Raw genomic sequence first — 21,532 nt, forward strand, 5'->3', positions numbered from 1 at the left:
CATCCGTGGTTTTGTGGCAGCTCATGTTGGGAATTGCCTCCATTGCTGGACATGTTCAAGGCCAGTCTGGATGGGGCTCTGAGCAGCCTGATCTGGTGGGAGGTGTCCCTGCCCATGGCAGGGGGTAGAAGTGGATGAGCTTTAAGGTCCCTTCCACCCCAAACCATTCTTGATTCCACAATGAAATGTTCACAGCAACCTTAAAATGAAAGGATTGTGCTCAGCTGTACCGCGGTAAATCTGGGATGGTGACAGCAGTCTGTAACTGGGAAAGTTCATGGCATCTGAGGATCTTTAGGATCTGCAGGAAGCTGGAGATTGCAAAGACATTGACAAGTTTTTCTTGACACACATTCTTCTGTGTATTCTTTTTAATTGGGAAGTAATTGAGCAATTCTTTGTTGAGTTCCCATGCCACTTCATTAATTCAGCAGTAGTTTTACAGGAAAACAATGTCTGTGGGATGTTTTGGGGATGTCTCAACCTATCAGACGTGGTTTGACTGATGATGGGTTTAGTCACAATGCTGACATGCTCCTTCACTGTGGTTCTAATTGGTTTTTTTAGAATGAATTGTGGTTAATTAGCAAGCTGCTTGCAGCTCATGGAGCTTGTAGCAAAATCAACAGTTGTGGGGTGAGGTGCAAACAACTGGGGCTTTGCTGAGCTGCAATAACCATTTGAACCATCAGAAAAGTTATTTGTCATAGCCAAATCTTTACATGTTCGACTGAAATAAGATAGAAAATCTTTAGTTTGACCAACCATTTGACTTGTCATTAGGCTTCCATGTAAAATCCGTGTCAGAGAGGGAATTGGAGATGCAGAGAGGCTGTGGTTGGGTGACTCCTCTTTGGTCTGCTGGCTTGTGTGGTGTAGCACTCATCCTGAGGGCAAGAAACCACGTGTAAACCCCTCTGCTTCCTTAAAGGAGTGGAATAGATAATACCCAGCTCAAAGGTTAATTAGTAATTGCTGCTTATTTGCTATATTTAGTATCATTCATACTCTTTATTCTTGTTGAGCTGTGTAGCAGAGTACAAGTTAATTACCACAGGTTTTTTTCGTGCTTTTAAGCACCATCTTTGGTCCATTCTCTGAGATTACAAAACCATGTTTTGTGAGATGCTGCTTTTATCATCTTGTTTGCAGAAGTACAGCAGTATTAACCAGGTTTTCTCATGCCATATGTCAGTGTGGATCCCTTGCTGCTGGTGAAAAACAGACTGAGTAGCAGAAGTTGGATATTCTGTCTTGGTATGTGTATGGGAGTGAAAGAAGAAGGTGCTTCACACTGGTGTCAGCACAAGAGCCCTGTTTTAGATTTCCCTCTTAAATTCTGAGCTTCTGCATTGCTTAGAAAAGATGTTTTTCAGAGGACTTGGTGATCAGAGGGAGTACTGGAGTGGATCAGTTCTATGTGGTTTATGAAAGCTGCAGCTCACTTGTCTCTTATCCTTATGGGTGCCTTCCAGCTCAGGATATTCTGTGATTACCTTTGCTTGTGCACTCTGGAGTTTTCTCCAGCTCCTGGATAATTTGTTATTTTTAGTGAATAGTAAAAAGCATCACGAGGAATTCTGCTATAGGCTTGGAGTTGTTTCAAACTGCTCCTGCCTTGCAGTGGTGCTGCTGCTTTAAGGACCAGATTTACATATTTTGTGTTTGAAAGATTTACAGGATATCTCATCTGCTTGTATAGGAAGATGGAGCTTTCCTGACAGGATTAATGTCACTGGGCTGCAAGGATTAATTGTCCTTCCTCCGCCCCAGCCTGCTCAGGAGGGGCTGGCGAGCTCCTGCTGGCTGAGCTGGAGGGGGTTTCACATCCAACACCTTAATTTTGGGAGAATTAAACCAGGGGTTTGCATCACTCTGTGGAGGAATCCTCACCTGGACAAAGAGCAGGAGTTGGAGCATCTCTCCAGGCTTCTGGTGCTGGAGGGTGGGGGGCAGAGAGGGCGGCTGTCAGAGCACAAAGTGATGAACTGCTGGCCAAAACTGGGCCCTCTGAAAGCATTCTGCTGTCATTTCAAGAGTGTTCTCACAGTCTCTGGAGTTCTTTGAGTAAATGGACACAGCTTTTCTCACTCTGTCCCCTCCTGGAGCTGGGGGAACACAGGGTTAGCTCTGAGAAGATGCAGGACTGTATCAGTTCCTGATTGTGCACAGTGACATTATGGTACTTTGGCTTTGCCTTTTCCCACTCTTTTATTTTCTCTTTTCTTCACCTCTGTGATGAGATGAGGGGGGGAAAAAAACATTCTAGGCTGTTAGTGAGATTTTTAAGTGGCATGGAATTACTGGTTTGTATGGAGCTTCTCAGTCATCTTAGACTTGATGTTGTGTCTGCAGAAATGAAGTCTCCAACACTGCAATAAATGTTACCTGAAATTTAGCCTTCTGAAGTGATAATATGTGCAATGTGTGTGGATGGCTACAGAAATGTACAGATGTGAGGGCAGTATATTCCCACATATATTTACATACAAATTATAGATTTAAATATAATGTGCATTGACTCATGTCATTTTCAAAATTGCTACAAAGAGAAAATAATTATCCTGATATGTTTACATTGATGTTATGGTTTCCCTAGTTAGAGAAATATGTGGGTTTTTTTCTGAAGATACTTGGTTTTAGAGCTTTTGTCATCCAAAACTCAATCATTCATTTTTCCCCTGAGGATGTTAAATCCCTTCTTTCACCAAGCCAGGGAAAAGTTCCATTAATGTAATCAGGATCAGAGTTCACTGGGTTTGCTTACTGCTGAATTAATAAATATTTAGGAAAATAAATAGGTGTGTCACAAGTGCTAAAATTGCTTTATGCACCAGAAGATGAGATTTAGCAGAAATGAAGTGTATGTTTGCTCCACATCCCAGCAGCATTCAGACTCACTGTTTTGACTGCCTGATTTCAGATCTGTGCTCACAGCAAGATGGAAAGGGTTTTCATTTCAATGCTGAAGTCAATAATTATGGAGGTTATCATTTTCATGCTCAGAAATTCATGTCATTTTCATAAATCATTCATCTCATTTCATAAATCATGCTTTACAGCTGGAGAATGGAAACTTATTGCTGGACATTGATGAAAATCTTGTTTCAGTCACTCAGGTAAGGTTGTGATGCTAAAAAATATTTTAAAGAAATATAGCTGAAATCATCTATAGGAATAATGCAATTGGAAAATGTTCAGCTTGGGATTAACTTCACTGGAACGTAGCTAATATCAGATGTGAATAATCTTAATGAAGCATAAGGGGTGAAATCAGTTCTGCAGTGACAGTGAAATCACAGAAATAAAAGATAAGTGCTTGGTGTCCAGGATCTCATGTGCTGCAAGCAGATAAAGGCAGCTCTGTGTCAGAGAAGATGCATTCATTTATTCAGGCTGAGAACTGAAGAAGTAGAAAAAAGACTCCTGAACCATTTGGGACTTTAAAATGCACCTCCAAGGGTTGCTGTTTAAAGCTCCAGTCAGTAAATGAAGGTGTTTTGTTCCCACTGAATTTGTGTTTACATTCTCTGATGTGGTTCTGTGGCTCCTGTTGTATATGAGGTTGATATTCTGTAAAAAAATAATTCCCCTGTAAATGTATTTCTTTTTCCTGGGGAATATTGTGAGTGAGGGTTTATTATAACAAAGTGCTGTTGAGTTTCCTATCACTCTCTCCAGCTGCCTGTTTAGAAATGTGTCTGCAGAGCTTTAACAGAATTATATCTGTGAAGAATATCCAAAGATCCATCACCTTGAAGCACTCTGAAAAGTATTACTATTCCCATTATCCAGGAGTATGGAGGCACTGGGATCTGAGTTACCACCTTTCAGATGCATGTCATATAATCCAGAGTTCAAAAGTATACTGACTATCAATTTCCAGTATTCCTGTGAAACCTATACTATTTTTTCCACAAAAAAAAAAAAAAAAGAAAGAAAGAAAGAAAGAAGTATATGAAGTATAGCTTTGCACACAGCTGTGTGTACCCTGCCCTTCCCCATCCTCCCTGGCTTGCTCATCTGCTCCCTTTTGCTCATGTAAAGGACACAAATGTTTCTTAGGAGCAAACAGTGAATAATTCCCAAGGGGGGGCAGGAGAAGGACAGATTTGGGGTGCTGCTAAACAAGCAGTTTGGAGAGGTGAGAAGAAAGTGGCTCTTGGAGTATTTCAGTGTCACCTGACATCTCTTGAGTCAGGAGTGCCTACAGGAGGCTTGAAGTGATTTCCAAATGAATGCTGCTGTTGTCATTATTCCCACTTTCCTGGGCATTTTAACAACCCTTGCCTGGTGTGTTTGTGCACACTGCAGAAGGGACTTAAGCTGGGTTTGTTGCTTGTTTGGTTTTTTTTTTCAAAAGCTACTCCTGGCAGTATTTTCCTACAGAGCATTAGAATTGGTGCACCCTGAAGAAAATGTGGCTTTCCCTCTTCTTCCTCCTCTGCATTTCCATGCAGATACTTTGAGGGATATATAAACCCATGAGAGGAAAATGCTTTGTCATAGCACTAAAGCAATGTGATCTTTTTAATATAAAACATGATGTGAGAAAATGTGAGCTAATTCATCCCTGGGTACATCATGACATGGAGCTGAGAATCAACAGAGCTTCTTAGACAAATTCCAGTTGTAACTGATTGTGGTGTTGCTTTTATGTGTGGGAATAGAGAGTGGATTGGAAAAAAAAAGTATAAACTACTGATATGTGTAGTATTACTCCTTAAGGGATGGTTTTTAATGGAAGGATAAAGGCAGGAAAAAATCTTGGGGTGATCTTGGTCTCTTGGAAGGCTGTAAAGCCTGGCCTGCCAGTTTGGTTACTGTCCAAAGCATTCAGGGGCTGCTTTTACAGGACAAGACTCAGCTGAATGTCAAACCTGTCTGTGTGACAGGAGGATCCAAGGTTTGTGTGCCTAAGATGGGGAGGAGATTCAATGATCTAAATTAAGATTTGCATTAAATCTTGTTCATAATGAGAATTGTGCCTTCCCACATTTTGTGGGTGTGAGACTGGGAAAACCAGTGATAAAGGTAGTGAGAAGAAAAAGTTCTGGGTTCTCACCAAAGTTTTCCAGTCTAACCACCCTGATAATGGTGGTGGATGGGGTTCAGATTTCCTGCAGAGCTCTGAGGGATCTGTGCTTTAACATCCCTGAACTCATTTGCAGGTGGGTGGGAGGGAGTAAGGTTGCTCTAGAACATGGAAGGAGCTTTGATTATGCAGCCACTCAAGTTGCTTCTTCTAATAAAGTGTATTTTCTCTTCTGGTCCAGTTAGCCAGGCCTGCATGGGTGACCTGTTTTGAGCTCCCAGTGAAGGGCGTCCCAAGGAAATATTTCTAACAAGAATTAAATGTACAGCCACAAACTTGCAATAACCCAGTTGTGCATCCTCCTTCAAGTCCACTTATCCAGGTCACACCTGTCCCATGGGCTAGGGAAAATCAGGCAGCACTTTAAAAGCCCTTCCCTTCTGTATCCTGCTGGCACTCCACGTGCTGCTGCCATGCTGTAAGACCTTGAAGTGAGGGTTTAGAAGAGGAGCCAGGAAAAAGAACTGGCCATAAATCATGCTTGCAGCTCACTGATGTTAAAGGCAGAGCAGTAATGCATCCAGTCCTGTTCTGGATAGTTGTTTCATGTTTTATTCATTTTTTTTCACTTTGGAGAATTCCCTGCAGAACTGTTTTATAGTGAGTTGTTGGCTGTTTGGGTCCATTAGCAGTATTAAAATCCCACAGCTTGAGCCTGTGTGCTTCCTCCATGTGGGACTTCACAGTTGAAGCCTGCAGGACTTTGGGGAAGTTTATCTTGTTTGCTGCTACCAGAGAACTTTACAAGTTGTAACTACTTAACTCATCATTTCTTCTCCTCAAAAGACAAATGGAATTTTTTTTTCTCTCTCTTTACAGGCTGTTACCCAACTAGAGCTTTTTGGGGACATGTCCACTCCTCCTGATGTAACCTCTCCCCCAGTGAGTACCCAGGGAAACTGCACTGTGTTTTTCCTGCATACTATTTTCAGCACATTTATTGAGCACATTTACAATTTGTGTCCTCAGCCATTCCAGTGAGGAGGATTTCAAAGTAGTTTTTAGGTTGCAGGAAAATAAAAGTGAAGTAAATTGAATGTGCAGTTCCTGCTTCATGACCATGTGCAAAAATACCTTTGATTTTTATTTTTCTGCTGTGGTGTTAAGTGTCACATAGGGTGCAACCTGAGCTGCAGGTCTGCTTCCCTGGTGTTTGTCAGAGGGAAACTGCACTGCAGAAGATCCAGTTACAGCCTCATATTTCATATCTCTGGGTCCACCAAGCACAGATCCCAGAACTGCTGTTAAAGGAGGGAAGTGAAGACAGAGAGAAAGGGCTGGATGTATTTTAAGGGCAAAAAATAATGTCTCAACATGTTTTTCAGCATTATAATATAACAAAAAAATTTTATATAAAGCTTTAGAGCCTTGAATTAAGCTGTAGGGAAGTGTGAATATACTGAGAAAATTCAGGTGCTGTGAGATCAGGAGCCTCAGATCTCCAGTATATTCTGGATCATGTCTGGGACTAGATGTTCAAAGCCCTTTCTGCACATCCTCAGCTTGCTCAATTGGATTTGGCTTCTTCTTTAATGTAGAGCTATGGTTCTGGTCCTGTCAGTTAATGAGAAGCAATATTTATTCAGTTTTCCATAAATCCTGTAGATATTTCATTTACCTTAACTGTTAATAATGACTTAAAAGTTAAAGCCTTGGTCACTTTCCCTTTTGTCACCTAACATCTAAAATCACAAGTCTGTATGTTCTGGAGAAAGAAATTGTGTCAGTATTTTAGTTGAGATGTATTCCAGGCACATTCCACCTTGATTTTTTTTTTCCTCTGATAGAAAGTTTCTCCATTTCTTTCTTTTTCTCCCATCCCCAGCAAATTCTAATACTTTTATTTCTATTGCTTCTTTCCTTCTACATCTTTCCATTCCTTCTTCTTTCTCATTCTTCACTCCAAACCTGGATTTTTAGAGCTCCAGGTGATGTGACAGCAGTGTGCAGCAGAAGCTGCAGCTGATGCCTCACCCTTGTGTTTTCTGCCTGTCTCCCTGCAGACTCCTGCTACTCCAGGTGATGCCTTTATCCCATCTTCATCCCAGTCACTCCCTGCTAGTACAGACATGTTTGGTTCTGTACCTTTCAGCACTGCTGCCGTACCCTCAGGTAAGGAATGCACTGGAATTAAAGCCTGGAATCAGATTTGGGGATCAGTGCCCAGCTCTGGTTTGCATTTCAGTACTTGTGGCATTGATTTTAGCAGGGTGGAAGTGGGGAAGGCTTTTGTGGTCAGTGCTTCAGGGCAAGGCAAAGCAGGGAGTACCTTAGTTTGAATTTGCCTACATTTTTTAAAGCAGAAGCCAAAAAAGTCACTGGGAGTTCAAGCATAGTTCAGCCATCTAAATGTCAGAACTTCTACGTATAGGAGAAAGAGAAAAAACAGCATTTAGTTTAAATTTTGGGGGTTCTGTGGTAGCAATGAATATCCTCTGTTGTCTCCAGTAAACAGAGGCTGAGAATTTGATTCCACTTCAAGGGTTTTCCACTTTGTCAAATCCTGGAATGTCCTCTAGATTTCCCTGGGTTCCTCCTAGGGCTCAGAATTCAAAAGCTGGGTGCATTCTGCACAGACACTGTGGTTTGATTGCTGATCTCTCCCAGTGCTCCCAGCCCCACTTAGGACAGGAGAGGAGGATGAGGAGGAGGGGGAGTGTCTTGAATCCTTCAGCAGTGTCTTTCTAATTGCTTGTCTCCTCTGATGGCACCAGGTTAGCCCCTGCACCTCGGGCAGGTTACAGAGGCAGTGAAGTGTTTGGGGGTTATGTCAGGTGGAAACCTTCTCTGCTGGGATGGGATCACATTGGGGGTGAGATCGTCTGGAGAATCCATCCTGGACATCTGCTGGAACAGAAATGTATCTGAGCTGCTGCTCCTTCCATCACTCAGGAGCTGGGTCTCTCAAAGTTCAGTTCCTTATTTTTTAATTTTATTGAGTTTTGGGCTTTTCCCTGTGCTATATAGTAGCCACCCTTATGTTTGTGATTCCAAAACAGCCCAGAGATAAAGCAAAGAGGAAAAGGTACAGGAGGACTGGGGAAACACTCAGGTTGGAAACAAGAGTTTTAAAGCTGTAGCAGTATTAAAATTGAGAGAGAAGTTACATTATGCAAAGTATAGTGGTAAGTATTGAATTTAAATGTGAAACAGCATATCTGTAAAGCACAGTACTTGTATCAGTGGAACATAGTTATGTTAGGTAGTTCAATTTGTGAAATGTTTTACAGGATTTTTTGTTTCAGAGCACTTTGTTGTTGTTGTAAATAAAAAAGCACCTGATCCTATAATTCCTACACAGTCAGACTCTTGGTAGCTTTAAAGGAGGCTTCAGGTCTGACTGGAAGCAATTATAATTTTGGTTTTAATCATTAATTTCCTCCTCAGCTGGAGGGGGTTACGTTAGCCTAATACCTGAAGCAGTTTGTTGTTAATAGGTATTTAGTGCAGCAGAAGCTCAAGATCTTTTTGATGTTCTCAAGTAATTGGGTAATAACCAAGTGTGAGGGTTTTAATCTGGAATCATCTGGGTTGGATTTTTTTTATTATTAGTAGTAGCAGCAGCATTGTGATGCAATTTGAGATGATTGCTTTGCAGAGTCCACCAGCCTGCGGTTCTGTCTGTGAGTGCTTGTGCAGGGATGTGAATTCAGGGTTCTCAGTTTTCCCTCCAAGCGTGCTGGGGTGCAGCTGTGCACGTTTCTGATTTATTGCGTCGCTTTCCCCGCGTGCTCTCCACTAAAACCTTCCCTCCCGTTTGTTCCCCCCTCCTGCTCTCTTTCTTCCCCAAAGGTTATGTTGCCATGGGAGCTGTCCTGCCCTCCTTCTGGGGACAGCAACCACTCGTTCAGCAGCAGTTGGCCATGGGTGCCCAGCCTCCAGTCGCTCAGGTGATGCAGGGAGGACAGCCCATCGCGTGGGGCCAGCCCGGCATCTTTCCTCCCACCCAGCAGCCGTGGCCGTCCGTGGCTGGCCAGTTCCAGCCCACTGCCTTCATGCCAACACAAACTGTTTTGCCTTTACAAGCAGCCATGTTTCAAGGTACCATTGCTCCTATAGCCACCGTCCCACCCACGAGCGATTCCAACAGATCGAGTCCGCAGACAGACAGGCCCAGACAGAAAATGGGAAAAGAAATGTTTAAAGATTTCCAGATGGCTCAGCCTCCACCAGTGCCATCAAGAAAACCAGATCAGCCTTCCCTCAGTTGTACCTCAGAGGCCTTCTCAAGTTACTTTAACAAAGTTGGGATGGCACAGGAAGCAGATGATTGTGATGACTTTGACATCTCTCAGTTAAATTTGACTCCTGTGACTTCCACGACACCATCCACAAATTCACGTGAGTATTTATGTGCTTTCAGCCATCCCTTTCCTCAGACATGACTGCTCCTCAAAGCACTTCTGTCTCTTTTTAAATTCCAACCCAGATACTGAGAACCTTCATGCATGCTCTGGCTTAAGAAATGTGTTCCAACCATAAAGGAAAATCCCATAGAGGAATTTCAGAGGTCATAGAAATGAACAGCCCAGGCAGCTATAGTCTGAAATTTAATTTCTAAAATTAAATGTTGTAATATTTGTTTTGTGATGGGAACATGCAAGCTGGTTGGCAGAAGCCCATAGCATTCAACCTTACAACTGGTTTCACTTATGTCCCATCCATACTTCACAGAAATTAGGGGATGGGTATTTATTTTAGTAGCTTGACATATTGGACACGTGAGGAAATTCATTGGAGAGCTGTAAAATAAGCTTATGGTGTTCATAGCATGGCAGTGGGGGACTTTCTCTTTCAGCAGATTGCTGAGAAGAGGAATTGATGGGATTCACCAGGGGTCAGTCAGAGACCTGTTTCACTTACCTGCCACGGGGCAGGCGACTCATACATTCCTAATGTAATGTCGTGGTGTCTCCCACCTTCATAAAGACTTAGGGCAGATGCAGCCAAACTTAATTTGGAAGTCACCAAATGAAATCAAACACATGGGATCGATAATGTCAACTGTGCCCAAATTTACTTCCTGCAGCTCCTTGTTGGAGAATGGTTCTTGGGAGTGGTGAAAGCTGGGGGATGTAAAAGTGTGAGCAAATTTTGTGCTGAAGTGTCTTTTTGAAGAAATCAGCAGAATAATTGTTGCTGTTGCCTTAATCCTTGTTTAGCTCCAACCCCTGCACCCAGACAGAGTTCTCCATCAAAATCATCAGCATCTCATACGAGTGACCCTGCTGCAGACGACCTCTTTGAAGAGGGGTTTGAAAGCCCAAGCAAAAGTGAGGAGCCAGAGGCTGTGAGTAGCAAGAAGGTTTCTAAATCTTCATTGTCTCCTTTTAACTAGAAAAAATAAAAGCTGATTAAATGTTGTTCTGTAGTGTCAGAAACAACTTTTCCAGTAGGGCTGGGTGGAGCTTGTGGGGGAGCTGCAGCCAGAATTCCCGTCCTGCTTTGGGTTTGACAGCTGATAGCACAGCATTCCTGCTGATGTGCACTAACACTGCATACAAGGAACCAAACTCACAGCTCATGTGTAAGGCTGTACACGTTAGATGGATCCAATCTCCTCTTTAGCACACCAGCAGTCACTTCTCTCGTGGTAAGGAGGTTTGGGGTAAAACAACAAACATGCTGAGGCTGCAGAGAAAGATGTGAGAGTTTGTGTGTTAAAAGATGATGGTTGGTGTTGTCTTGCACATTCTTGCATCCCAGTTGCTTGCCTAGCTACGTTCCTCAATGTTCTGGCCCTCAGTATGTGAATTCTTTGCCTTTATGGACCAAGGCAAGAAATGTTATCCAAGCAATGACTGTGAATCACCAGGTGTCTTAGGGAGGGAGGAGCCAAAGGCAAGAGGGGGTCAGTACAACAAAAAGTGCAAAATAACCCAAGCTTGGACTCCTTCTGTTTCACGTGGCTTTCAGGGCCTTTTGCAGTTCTGGCTGGCCCGATCCAGTACCTTCTGAAGGCTGTGGCAGCTCCTGCCTGGGCTCCAGCAGGAACTGGTGAATTCCTTTGGTGCCTGCAGCAGCCGTAGGAAACCGCTATGGCTTTGGAGAGCGGCGAGGCCTCACTCTCTGGTTTTCATGAGATAGGATGTACTTGTTATGCCCACAGCATGAAAATAACCTCGTGTTGACTTTTCACTTTCTATTGTTGAGAAAAAAAGGTGTTATGTTCTTGTATTCTAGCCTGATGGGTCTCAGGCCTCCTCCAACAGTGATCCCTTTGGTGAGCCAACTGGTGATACTATAAGTCCACAGGTCGGTAGCTAGATAGCACAGGTTGGGGTAGGTATCTGTCCTTTTTTTCTCTACACCTTGAGGTGTTCACTTACTCTTCCACCAGTGCCTGCCATTGCTTTCATGGATGCATGGTTTATTTTTTATTTTTTTCCTTTTCATCTCTTCCGTTTTACCTCTCCATCCTCCGCAGTGTATTCCTCGTGCTTGGTGGTTTGCATGGCCTTTGCCATTCACTGAGTGTTGCAGCTTATGCAAATATGTGTGTTTCGGCTGCCTGCATGCTTTAAAGAAATGTAGACTTATTTTACTTTGTGTTCAAATTCTGAGGGCAAATAGGGAAACTGAGCCATTATTAACAACGTATTAGGCAGAGCATTTTTTTAATCAAAGCCACCCTTGCCTTCAGTCAGATGTAACATATTAAATGGAATAAGACATCTTACCCATAGACATAACAATCATTAAATAAAATTATGTAATGATACATGAATGTCTCTACCCTAAATCAATGGGATAATCAGTAGAAGAAGCACATTTACTATCTGCATGTAAAAAATATTGAAATGGGTTTGTGTATTTTTATCTCTAACTGCAAATTAAAAACATCTGAAAATTATCATCATTCATATTACCATTGGCATACTGATGTTTTAAAAATTATTCATCAATGTAAGTCATTTAAACCCAGACAGACGGGAAGGAAGATCTGTTCATCCTTTGTGTTACAGAGCACGTAGAAAATGTGGCTGCCTGTGAATGTTCTGTGATTTGTTTCAATACAGTAAATATATTTTGCCAAAAAAACATTGAAGCTACAAAGTTTTATGAGTGCTGAGCGTTGTTATTCCATCCAAATACTCTCTAGTGTTGCTGTTTGAAGAATATGTTTCATTATCTTCTCCCCGTCTGCCACTCCTGCTTGGTATTGCCCAAATACATGATCTGATACGGCTTCTGTGCTCCAGCACAGAGCTCCTGGAGCAAATCCAGAGCAGTGGGAGAACCCTTCCCATTTTTGTACAGAAATTCCACTGGGTTTGCCAGTGATTTACCCATCCTCAGTTTAGTTTCAGCTCCAAATGAATGGTTTAATTAGGAGTCAGTTTACTTTGTGCATTAAATATGATTTTAAAAAATCTTACAGCAACTTAGCTTTGATCCCCTTGGGGATAATGAGGTTCTCTCTTAATAACATGTGGTGCTTTGAGGGGGCATCTCCCCCTTCTGTAGCTTCACCCCTGCTTAGCTCCTGGGGCTGCAGCAAAAGTAGCATTAAGCTTTGTGTCTCCTTGAGTCCAGGAGTGACAGTGTGAGGAGAAAGTCAAGCTGGGATGAGCTGCTCCAGCAAGAACATTCATTATTTACTCCAGTGAGAGCTGCTGCTGCAGATGGATGGTGCCACTTGATAATTTGGCTGTGCCTTTGCCTGACCTGGCCAGCACTGACATCCCCAGCTATCTCAGCTTCAGACCACTCCAAGAGTTCGTCCCTGCATCATGAAAGAGGATTTGCCCTTTATCTGAGTCCCACACTCTGGAAACCCACATACATCTGTTTATTATGGTTTATTTCAGGGTGATTCTGCAATTCAGAGCTACCAGGACAGTGTATTACCAGTGGTTGCATATGGTTTCGCTGCATTTTTTAGTTAATCCCTGTATAATTCCATGAAATATGTGCTGGGAAACGTTAACTAATGTTCCTGATGATTGTATTACATTAATTCCTGAGAGCTGTAGGCAGGAACAGGAAGCTGAACAAAAAAGAAAGCCTCTCTCCAGTGAAGTTCCACTAATATCATTGTGCCTGTGTGCAGAGCCATTCAGCAGCAGTCTGTAGGAAATCCACTTCCCAAGGCCAGCCCAGCTAATTCTGCAGCCTGGTGTCGTCAGAGCAACGGGAAGTCTAATCTCCATGGAAAATTATCAATTCAGGACTCACTGTGGAGTTGTGTATTGAGCTCTGCATTTGGAGAGAAACTTAATGGGGAGAAACATGTCGTGCAGAAGAATCACAGTCTGCATAAAAGCCACTTTTGTGGCTTAGATGGGAGATTACTTCGCTCTTTAGAACGTGGTTCTTACCCCAAGAACTGCACAGTAACAACTCAGCTGAATGGACCTCTCAGGAGAGCATTGTGTGCAGAAATGTCAAATCTCTCTGTTCCCAGATCTCTGAAATCAGCTCTGCTCATACCATATCTTTATTTATCTTGATGTATTCAGAATATCCACCCGCCTGGTTTTTTGTACCCTGATCTTTCAAGGTACCACATCAATTTGGTTTTTGATTCCTTCTGATACTCTAAATTATCATGTAGTTACTATCTTCTTTTCTCCTATTTTTCCTCTCTTCCTTTTGCAATCTTCCACTTCAGCTCTCAAAATCCTCATTCTTCCAGAAGCAGCTGTTTCTAGAAGTCACCCTTCCAGAAATAGCTATGAGCTCTTAGTAGGTAAATGTGACATTTTATGGATATATTACATTTTTGTCCTTTTATGGTTAAAGATAAGAAGCAGAAGGGCCCAACTTCCACAGGTAAAATGAGATTAATTCTTTGCAGAGCTGTTTATTGTATTTGGTTGTTTCCCCTTTGTTTATGCATGCTGTTGAGGACAGATAGTGATTTTGCAGGAGAGGTGAAGAGAATACAGAATGACTGCCACCTTCAGATTATTTATGTTTAATCCCCACTGCAGTCTTTAGATTATGTGGGGAGGAATTGTGGTGAAAGGAGAGAGAGGGAAGGAACTATTTCTTAGCTGTGATCCTACCAAATGTCTTAAACACTTCTTATTGTAGAGATTTTACTTCAAAGCAGGGAGTTTGAACAGAGGAACAAACGTAGCTCTATTGAGCTGCTGCCCAGCTCAAAACTTGCACTGGCAATCATTCATGAGAGATTCTCAAGAAACCTTCAAAACATTTGTGGCTAGAGCCTATCTCCCTGAAAAAAATTCTTCAGTTGTTCTGAGAAATGTGTGCAGACAATTAGGAGCCCTCAAAACGTGTCACACCCTTCACAATGCCATCAGCACTGTCAGGAGAGCAACAGTGCATTAGAATATTTGTCTATCAGCTTTTGGTGGTGCTTTGGTGGCCCACTGCCATCATCCATCTTGGAGCAAGTGCTGTGCTCGGTGATAAACGCTCCTAAAAATCTTACTCAGCTCCAGGATGGGCTGCTATGACTCATATTTGGGCTGGTGTTAGGAAGTGGAGAGAAAATAACAAATTATGGACAAGGCCTTGGGTTACCTGGGGGCTTAGTGAGCCTCAGAATCAAGCTGATTCTGCATCCTCCTTTTGCTTCTGCCCCTTTTCTGTTGCACCAGGATTCCAAATAGGCTCAAAATACTATAGGCTGTATTTGCAGGGCCTGTTCCAGTCTTTCACCTGGCTCAATCAGAACTGGATAAAGTTCAAAGAGAAATTCCTAATTGCAGGTGACCTGTTCTTGCTGTAAGCTGTGAAACTCATTCTCTAGCTAAAGACACAGTGCTGAGCAGGACTGGGAACCTGAGAGAAGTAGTGTTGTGTCTTTGGAAGGGGATCAAAGGCTGAGAAGTCCTGCTTCACTCCAGAGAAATCCTAAAATTAACATTTCAGCTCTCCTGCTCAGTTGGTTGTTCCTATTTCCCAGAAGTATGGAGGGGCATGAGCAGAGAAATCCAGGCTGCATTTCTGCAACTTCTTCCTCTAAACAAGAGACAGCGTTCTTTGTAGCTTGTCCAGAGCTGTGTTCTTGTTGATTTGCAACCCAACAATTCAATTTAGGGACAAGCTCTCCTCGCTTCCTCTGGGATGAAGTCATTTAAAAGTTCCCTGTTTTCTGCACGACAACTGATTTCAAAAATCTACTTGTGAAAATTTAACATCTTTGAGTCTTCTGAACAATTGGCTTCAAATTGGCCATTAGGTTCGATTGTTATGAAGGAGAATTGACAGATATGTAAATGGAAGGATATGTGGATGACAGATCTGTAGATGGAAATAATTGTGTGGCTACTGTTTTGGGAGAGGGGCCCAGAAATAATCAGTGTTTCTTGGCTGCAGTTCATTTTTATATCAGGATTAAGATATGGAGCAGGTTCATCTTTCTGAGTAGTTGTCACTGCCTTTTCATTTCATGGATGTACAGCATCCATCTTGCTACTAAAATAACAGAGATTTTTAGAATGCTAATAATTAAACTGAATAGTTGAGACTAGGAATTATTCCTAGGTAGGTTTATGTTAAGAACAGAGGCACTCTCCAGCCATAATCCTGAACTAGAAGGTTGCTGTATTTATGCAGCTAATGGAGGCTGTTAGAAAAAATAACCAAATATCAGTAAGTAATAATAAGCAATAAATAAAAACTGGCTGTTAATGGGGCATTAGGAATGACCTGTCTTACCACCAAAGATATTTAATTTCAACCCCGCTTGCCAACTTTACTCTGTCCTATCTTGCCTACGGGTCAGCATGCAAAAAACCAGAGAAGATGCTTCACATTCCCACCCCCTTCACTTGCAACCCCAGCACAAGATGCTCATTTTGTGTGGCTCTCCAGCACACTTATTTCATGAAACTCTTTATCATTTGAGCCTGCCCTTTCTGATCAGTCAGCCAGGAGTGAAAGTGGCTGCAAAGGGCATGGAAATCTGTGCAGGCCTCACCTCCTCAATTGAGAACATCTTGCCTGCAGCTCTTCACAGAGCAGGTGCTCACAGTGATCAAATAGAAATCAAGAAAAATAGTTCCTTCCTAACCCACAGTTATGTTTTGTGAGTGAGTTCAGCCCTGCAAGCCCCAGTGGGTGCTGAGTCGTTCAGGAGATGCTCTCCAGTGATTAGTTCTGCTGGGGAGCCGGTGTTAATATCTTCAAATGGGATGCAAATTTACTTCTAGTATTTGCATAATGTTATTCTAAAGCATTAGCACCCTTGTTGCCTCACACAGTAGTGGACTGCATCAGAAATGGTGTTTGCTGCTGTCTTGTCCCCCTTAAAGTGGGAAGAATAAAGTGATTTGCAGCATGAAGTATTTCTGGAATACAGCACCAAAAAAAAAAAAAAAAAAGTGTTTCCAGTTCTTCTCTTGGTTTCTCCCTGTGGGTTGATGAAAGCACATCAGAAGTGATTCTGGGCCAGTTCAGCAAGGAGAGCTCTGTAAGATTGGAGGGGTTTATGTGAATTAGAAGCTTTGTCTGCTATTTTGGTTTGTTCCTCTCTTTTTGTTCCAACAAAGACCAGTTCTTTCCTTTCCTTCCCTCTGCCTCTGTTCCTAATGCAGTGGTAGAAGTAGAAGGCAGAAAATGCTGGTGAGATGCTGTGAGAAGAGTTAATGCTCATCTGCCTTTTCATAACATGCCCTGTGACTTTTGTGTGGATTATGTAAAAAAGGGGGGTTATTTCTGCTTCCAAGACCCTCCAAAATAGTGCCTGTCACTGTGAGAGGAGCTGTCCATGAAGTCAACAGCACTCAACACTCCTTTTGCCTTTTTCCTGTGCCTTTCTGCTCTCTTTTTCCCTCTTGAGTATCCATATTTTACAGACACCATTTGCATTGTTGGGCTAAAAGCATGCTTGAATTGGCTCAAAATAATACTGGGAAACAAATCTCAGGCATTGACCAAAACCTTTTGACTGGGAAGACTGCACACAATTACTGCAATTAATTTCTCATTTAGGCATCTGAAGGGAGAAATCAACTGAAAGGAAGAAGCAAGAGCACACTTTTATGCCAAATGCTCTGGTCTGCTGGAAGAGAAATTATTCAAATCAGTGAGAAATGCAGGCCTTTGCCACATCAGGTGTTTGCACAGATAAATGTTGGGTATGAATCACAGAAGTTTCTCCCTGTAAAGGCTGTCTCATGCTTGTTGGAAGTGCTGCTGCTGATGAGGAGCTCCTCCTCCTCCTCTTCCAAGGGTGTGGAGTCCAGTGGCACCTTAGGAAACCTGTTACTTCAGCACTTCTGCATATCTGAAGGATATTTGAGGACAGCTCTAACAAGCAGACTTGACATTTTGAAAAGCTCTTTTTTTCCCTGAAGGCGTTTGAAAAACTGACATCTTTTGTTCCAAAGGGATGTTCTCCCTCCCTCTCCTTTTCTTCTCCTCCTTCCTTTTCACTTCCCTTTGCAATGACCTTAGGTTCAGCAACTGCCTGGAGAATGGCCTGGTGTGTGTCAGGTTCACACATTAATTAGTACAGATTTTCTCTGAACTAGCTGTGATAGATCATTCTGCCAGCTTCAAGCCTGCACGTGAAAATTGGCATAGGTAGACTTAACTCACAGTGTGTGAAAAGCAGTTATTTACTCTCAGTCATCTCCTTTGATTGCCTTCAGTTTTTCAAGGTCACAAAATGTATTTGCTTCTTGCTGGGGATAATTTCAGCAGCATTTATTTAATCATTCCAGAGGGTTTCTCTCATCACAGCACTGGTAGCATACTCAGAGCTCCACGTGGGCAGGGGGTGGGGAAACAGAGTCTGCAAGCTCCAGAAATGCAGCAGTTTTGGGGAATAAGAAACAACTTCCCTTGGCATGGAGGAAACAAGGATTTGTTTGGATTTGTTGTGTGTTCTTGCACTCTAAAGCTGGACAGGGCACTGGGATGGGGCAGAGCTGCAGCACTGGCACCCTGAGCACCCATGGATCCACCTTGGGGCTGTTCTCCTCATCCCCAGCATCACTTTGACAGCATCCCCTGGCAGACCTGTCTGTGCTGCTCAGTGCCCAGTGATTTGCCAGCCTTCTGGGGCTTTTTGCTCAAAAGTCAGCTCCTGCCAATGCTGCTGTGACACGAGTTGATTCTACCTTGGTTAAATTCAGTGTTGTGGCGTGGTATTTGAATATTTGTCAAGCTGTGGAGAGTTAATGCAGTGTGGCATTAATTACCCTTTCTGCCTGTCTTGTTCCTTTTTTAGATGTCATTCTTAGTTTAATAAATTAGTTTCTGGAAATGAAGTAGAGTGGATTCCAGGGTCCACGGATGGTTTGCTACCCACCTTGGCCAAGATGAGCGCAGTGTTAAGAAAGCACAGGGTGTGTCATCTATGAAGCAACAGCTGAAGAACATGGCAGCTTTTCCCCCCTCCCACATCCAGGAAATTCCCAAGAAAGTATCTGTTAACCAGTTGACATGCTTTCCTCCCAGCTTTAACAATTGTACTAATGGTTCCACAGACTCCTAATCGAACTGCACAGGGCTCCTCGTTCTTCATGGGCCACTCATGTTGTTGTTTTAAATCCCATCACAGCTTCATTAGCTCAGCTTTCCGTGGCAGTTTCTGTTTGCAAGTAGTTTTCTCCTGAGTTGTGCAAAACCCACAGTTAGGTTCTGCTGTTGTGCTGCTGGGGGAAACTCAGCCTCGTACCCGAGCTGCAGTTCCATCCTCTGAACTTCCAAACATCCAGCCCTATAAATTATCATTTAATTTCCTCATATGTCCATGTCCACCAGTGAGGGTCAGTGCATGGCCAATGCTGGAGGAGGAAATGGATAGAAGACACTCTCATTTTCTGAAATAATTCCCATTTTCTTCACCACTTAGCTGGTGTGCCACGATCGCTCAAGGCAGCACAGAAAGCAAACACTTCCCGTGGGTTTTGGCTCACAAGGTATCGCTGCTCTCAAGCAGATGTTGTAAAAATGTTCTGAAAATGCTGTCTGGAGACATCTCTACTCATTTTATTTTTGTTATCCCCAGGAAGCAGAACCTCTCTACGCGCAGATTAACAGACCTAAGAAATAGCATTGTTACAGGCTTGTGGTGCTCCAAGACTCAAACGAAACCCAACAACCTGGCGGGCCTTTGGCTTTCATGCTTTTTCCCGATTGATTTTGTCTGACAAAGGAGAGAGTTTGCCCTCCTGGACTGGCTCTGCGAGTATTCCTGATGTGTTTTTTTGGCAACCAATGGCAGATTCCTACGGCAGCACAAAACAAAAACTCTCCCCGCTTCTCATACCACGAGTGCAGCCCCGTCCCCACAAGTGGTGGGTATCCAGACTAGGAAATCCTACTCCTCAGTCTTCTTTTAAACATTTGTCACCTTCTGTGTGCCACCTATAAATAATGAGTATCTGACATTTATTGGGTGTTAGACATTCCTTTTTTTTTCTTTTCAGCAAAAAGCAGAGTCTGTATGTAGCAGTGGCATTATCATTCAACAGCCTTTGGGGCACGAGTCGGCACTTTTTATGTCATGGTGACATGTTTTTCATCTTCATTTACATCAGGCTGATCCTGACCCTTTTTTTTTTTTCCCTGTGTAGACATATTTAAACAACAACAACAAAATACTGGTGGTGTCATTTTTTTTTTCATTTTTTTTTTCTTTAATGTATTTCTTACTCTGTAGTTTTGTATGAGTATGATGTAACAGTGAAACGCCTCCAGCGGAAATGATTCCCAACTTGAAACCACAGAACAGAACTCGGTTGTTTATCCATCCTTGACTGAAAATGTTGCCAAATGGACCTTTAAGTTCTAGCACATCACGAGGAAGAAATGCTGCTTTCTGTTGGAATACTCATGTTGTGGGTAGAGAAAGGACATCGAGTCCCACTGAGGAAAGACAGAAGAGTCAGTATTTCCTAGGAAACGCTAAACAAAGTGCAGAAAAGGAATATTTTTATTTCTTCAATATCTTGCTGCTGTAATGCTATGCAGACAAGTGTTTTCTTCTCTGTGTGCCATTTTTGATGAAAAAAAGAAATCATTTGCCAAATAATACTGGTATGCTTCTGGTTTAGGAGTTTGGATGAAGCGGACTTGACAAATGGGACAAGGACGGCATGGATTTTGGAATAACAAACTGACTCTGTGATCAAAATTGTTCATCTTTATCACTTTTTGTACATCAGAAAAAAAATCAAATGGGATTTTTATTTTATAACTTGAAAAAAAAAATCTTACTGTTAAACTCTTTAAATGTTTAAGGGGAAATGGCTTTAAGGAGTTCGAATGAAAATTGCCATTTTTTTTTTGTAAATATAAATGTTATGAAAATTCTTTTACTAATGCCATTACACAGTAGAGAAGGTAGCAAGTTGCAGTGCTTGGGAGGTGTGGCAAACCCAGTTTGTGGTTCTCACATCACATATGTTTTTTCACATGCTTAACAATAATGGGCTGAAGCTCAAGTGCATTTGCCAAAAGCAGTCAGCTTGTCAGCAGCTAGTGAAATTAATGGGAACACATGATTTTATGGTCTAGCATTATCACACGGACATAATTCCACTTACAGGAGATCACTTTCCATTGACATTCCTTTGAACCTCTGCATAGAAGTCATCCAACTGTTTACACGCAGAACAAAAAGAATTTAAAACTTCCTTTTTTTACATTTATGAAGCAAAAAGTGCAGTGTTTGGGTTCATATGTTTAACACATGATTTTCATAAAGAATCTATATATTTTTGCCCTACAGAGAATTGTTATACAGGTCAAATGTGTTTTCCTGATGTTCCTATGCAGTTACAGTATATTGAATTTAGTGGTTTAACACTAAAAAGGAAAAAAAAAGAAGAAAAAAAAAACAAAAAAAGGAAAAAAGGTTAAAGAAATCAAATGATTAATCAGTTTTTAGGATTATTGTGCAGATTTTGTTTTTAAATTGACACATTAGGATTTACATTTTTGTCATGATTAAAATAGGCCTGGAGTTATAAATGTTTTACTTTCTTTCATCTCTATTATAAGCTAAAAATGGTTTAGAAGGCAGAACAACTGGGGTGGTGATTGTTGGTATGTGCAACCAAATCTCACAACACGATCCCATTCTTTTATTTTGAATTAGAGAAATTAGAGAAATGTGCGTTGCAGAATGTATGTGAATGAGAAATTATCTGTGAATAGACCTAATGAACCTGCAGAGAGGAGGATTTGATCCCCATCCACGGTCATTTGATGCTTGTTCCTTAGTCATGTGCAAACAGCTTCCTAGCAAATCTTGGTTTCCCATTGGAAGATCAAGTTTTCTAACTGGAGGAGATAATTTAAACCTTGGTGGATTGAGTGTTTCAGGATTAAAAGCAGAGGTAAAAGCATTTCTGGAGGACACTTCTGTCAGAATATTTTCCTGATTTGCACAGCGGTGCTACTTTCTTCCTCAGCAGCTTTTTTTTGGGGTTTTGTCCTGCACACGGAACCACAAACCCAGTTTTGGTTCATCACAGACATTGGAGGTTTAGTGTCATCAGTGCA

At 42.1% G+C, this 21,532-nt stretch overlaps 1 protein-coding gene across 4 annotated transcripts in view; it reads left to right on the forward strand.

Moving 5' to 3' along the window:
• DAB1 (DAB adaptor protein 1) overlaps positions 1–19,076 on the forward strand; it is a gene marked incomplete at both ends in the record, with an annotated part of 98,625 nt that extends 79,549 nt beyond the window's left edge. For 2 of the 4 annotated variants that reach the window (XM_084211024.1, XM_084211026.1), the window contains 5 exons: positions 5,915–5,977; positions 7,099–7,207; positions 8,888–9,436; positions 10,258–10,385; positions 11,279–11,362. In XM_084211024.1, the coding sequence (XP_084067150.1) occupies positions 5,915–5,977; positions 7,099–7,207; positions 8,888–9,436; positions 10,258–10,385; positions 11,279–11,362 (933 nt within the window). Of the gene's footprint in view, positions 1–3,062; positions 3,120–5,914; positions 5,978–7,098; positions 7,208–8,887; positions 9,437–10,257; positions 10,386–11,278; positions 11,363–18,784; positions 18,853–19,031 lie in introns of those variants that run through there. The other 2 variants (XM_084211023.1, XM_084211025.1) reach the window with 2 other exon arrangements.
• Between the last annotated feature and the right edge of the window lie 2,456 nt (positions 19,077–21,532).

Source organism: Fringilla coelebs (assembly GCF_963513975.1).
Source record: "Fringilla coelebs genome assembly, chromosome: 9".
NCBI classification, from domain to species: Eukaryota; Metazoa; Chordata; class Aves; order Passeriformes; family Fringillidae; genus Fringilla; species Fringilla coelebs.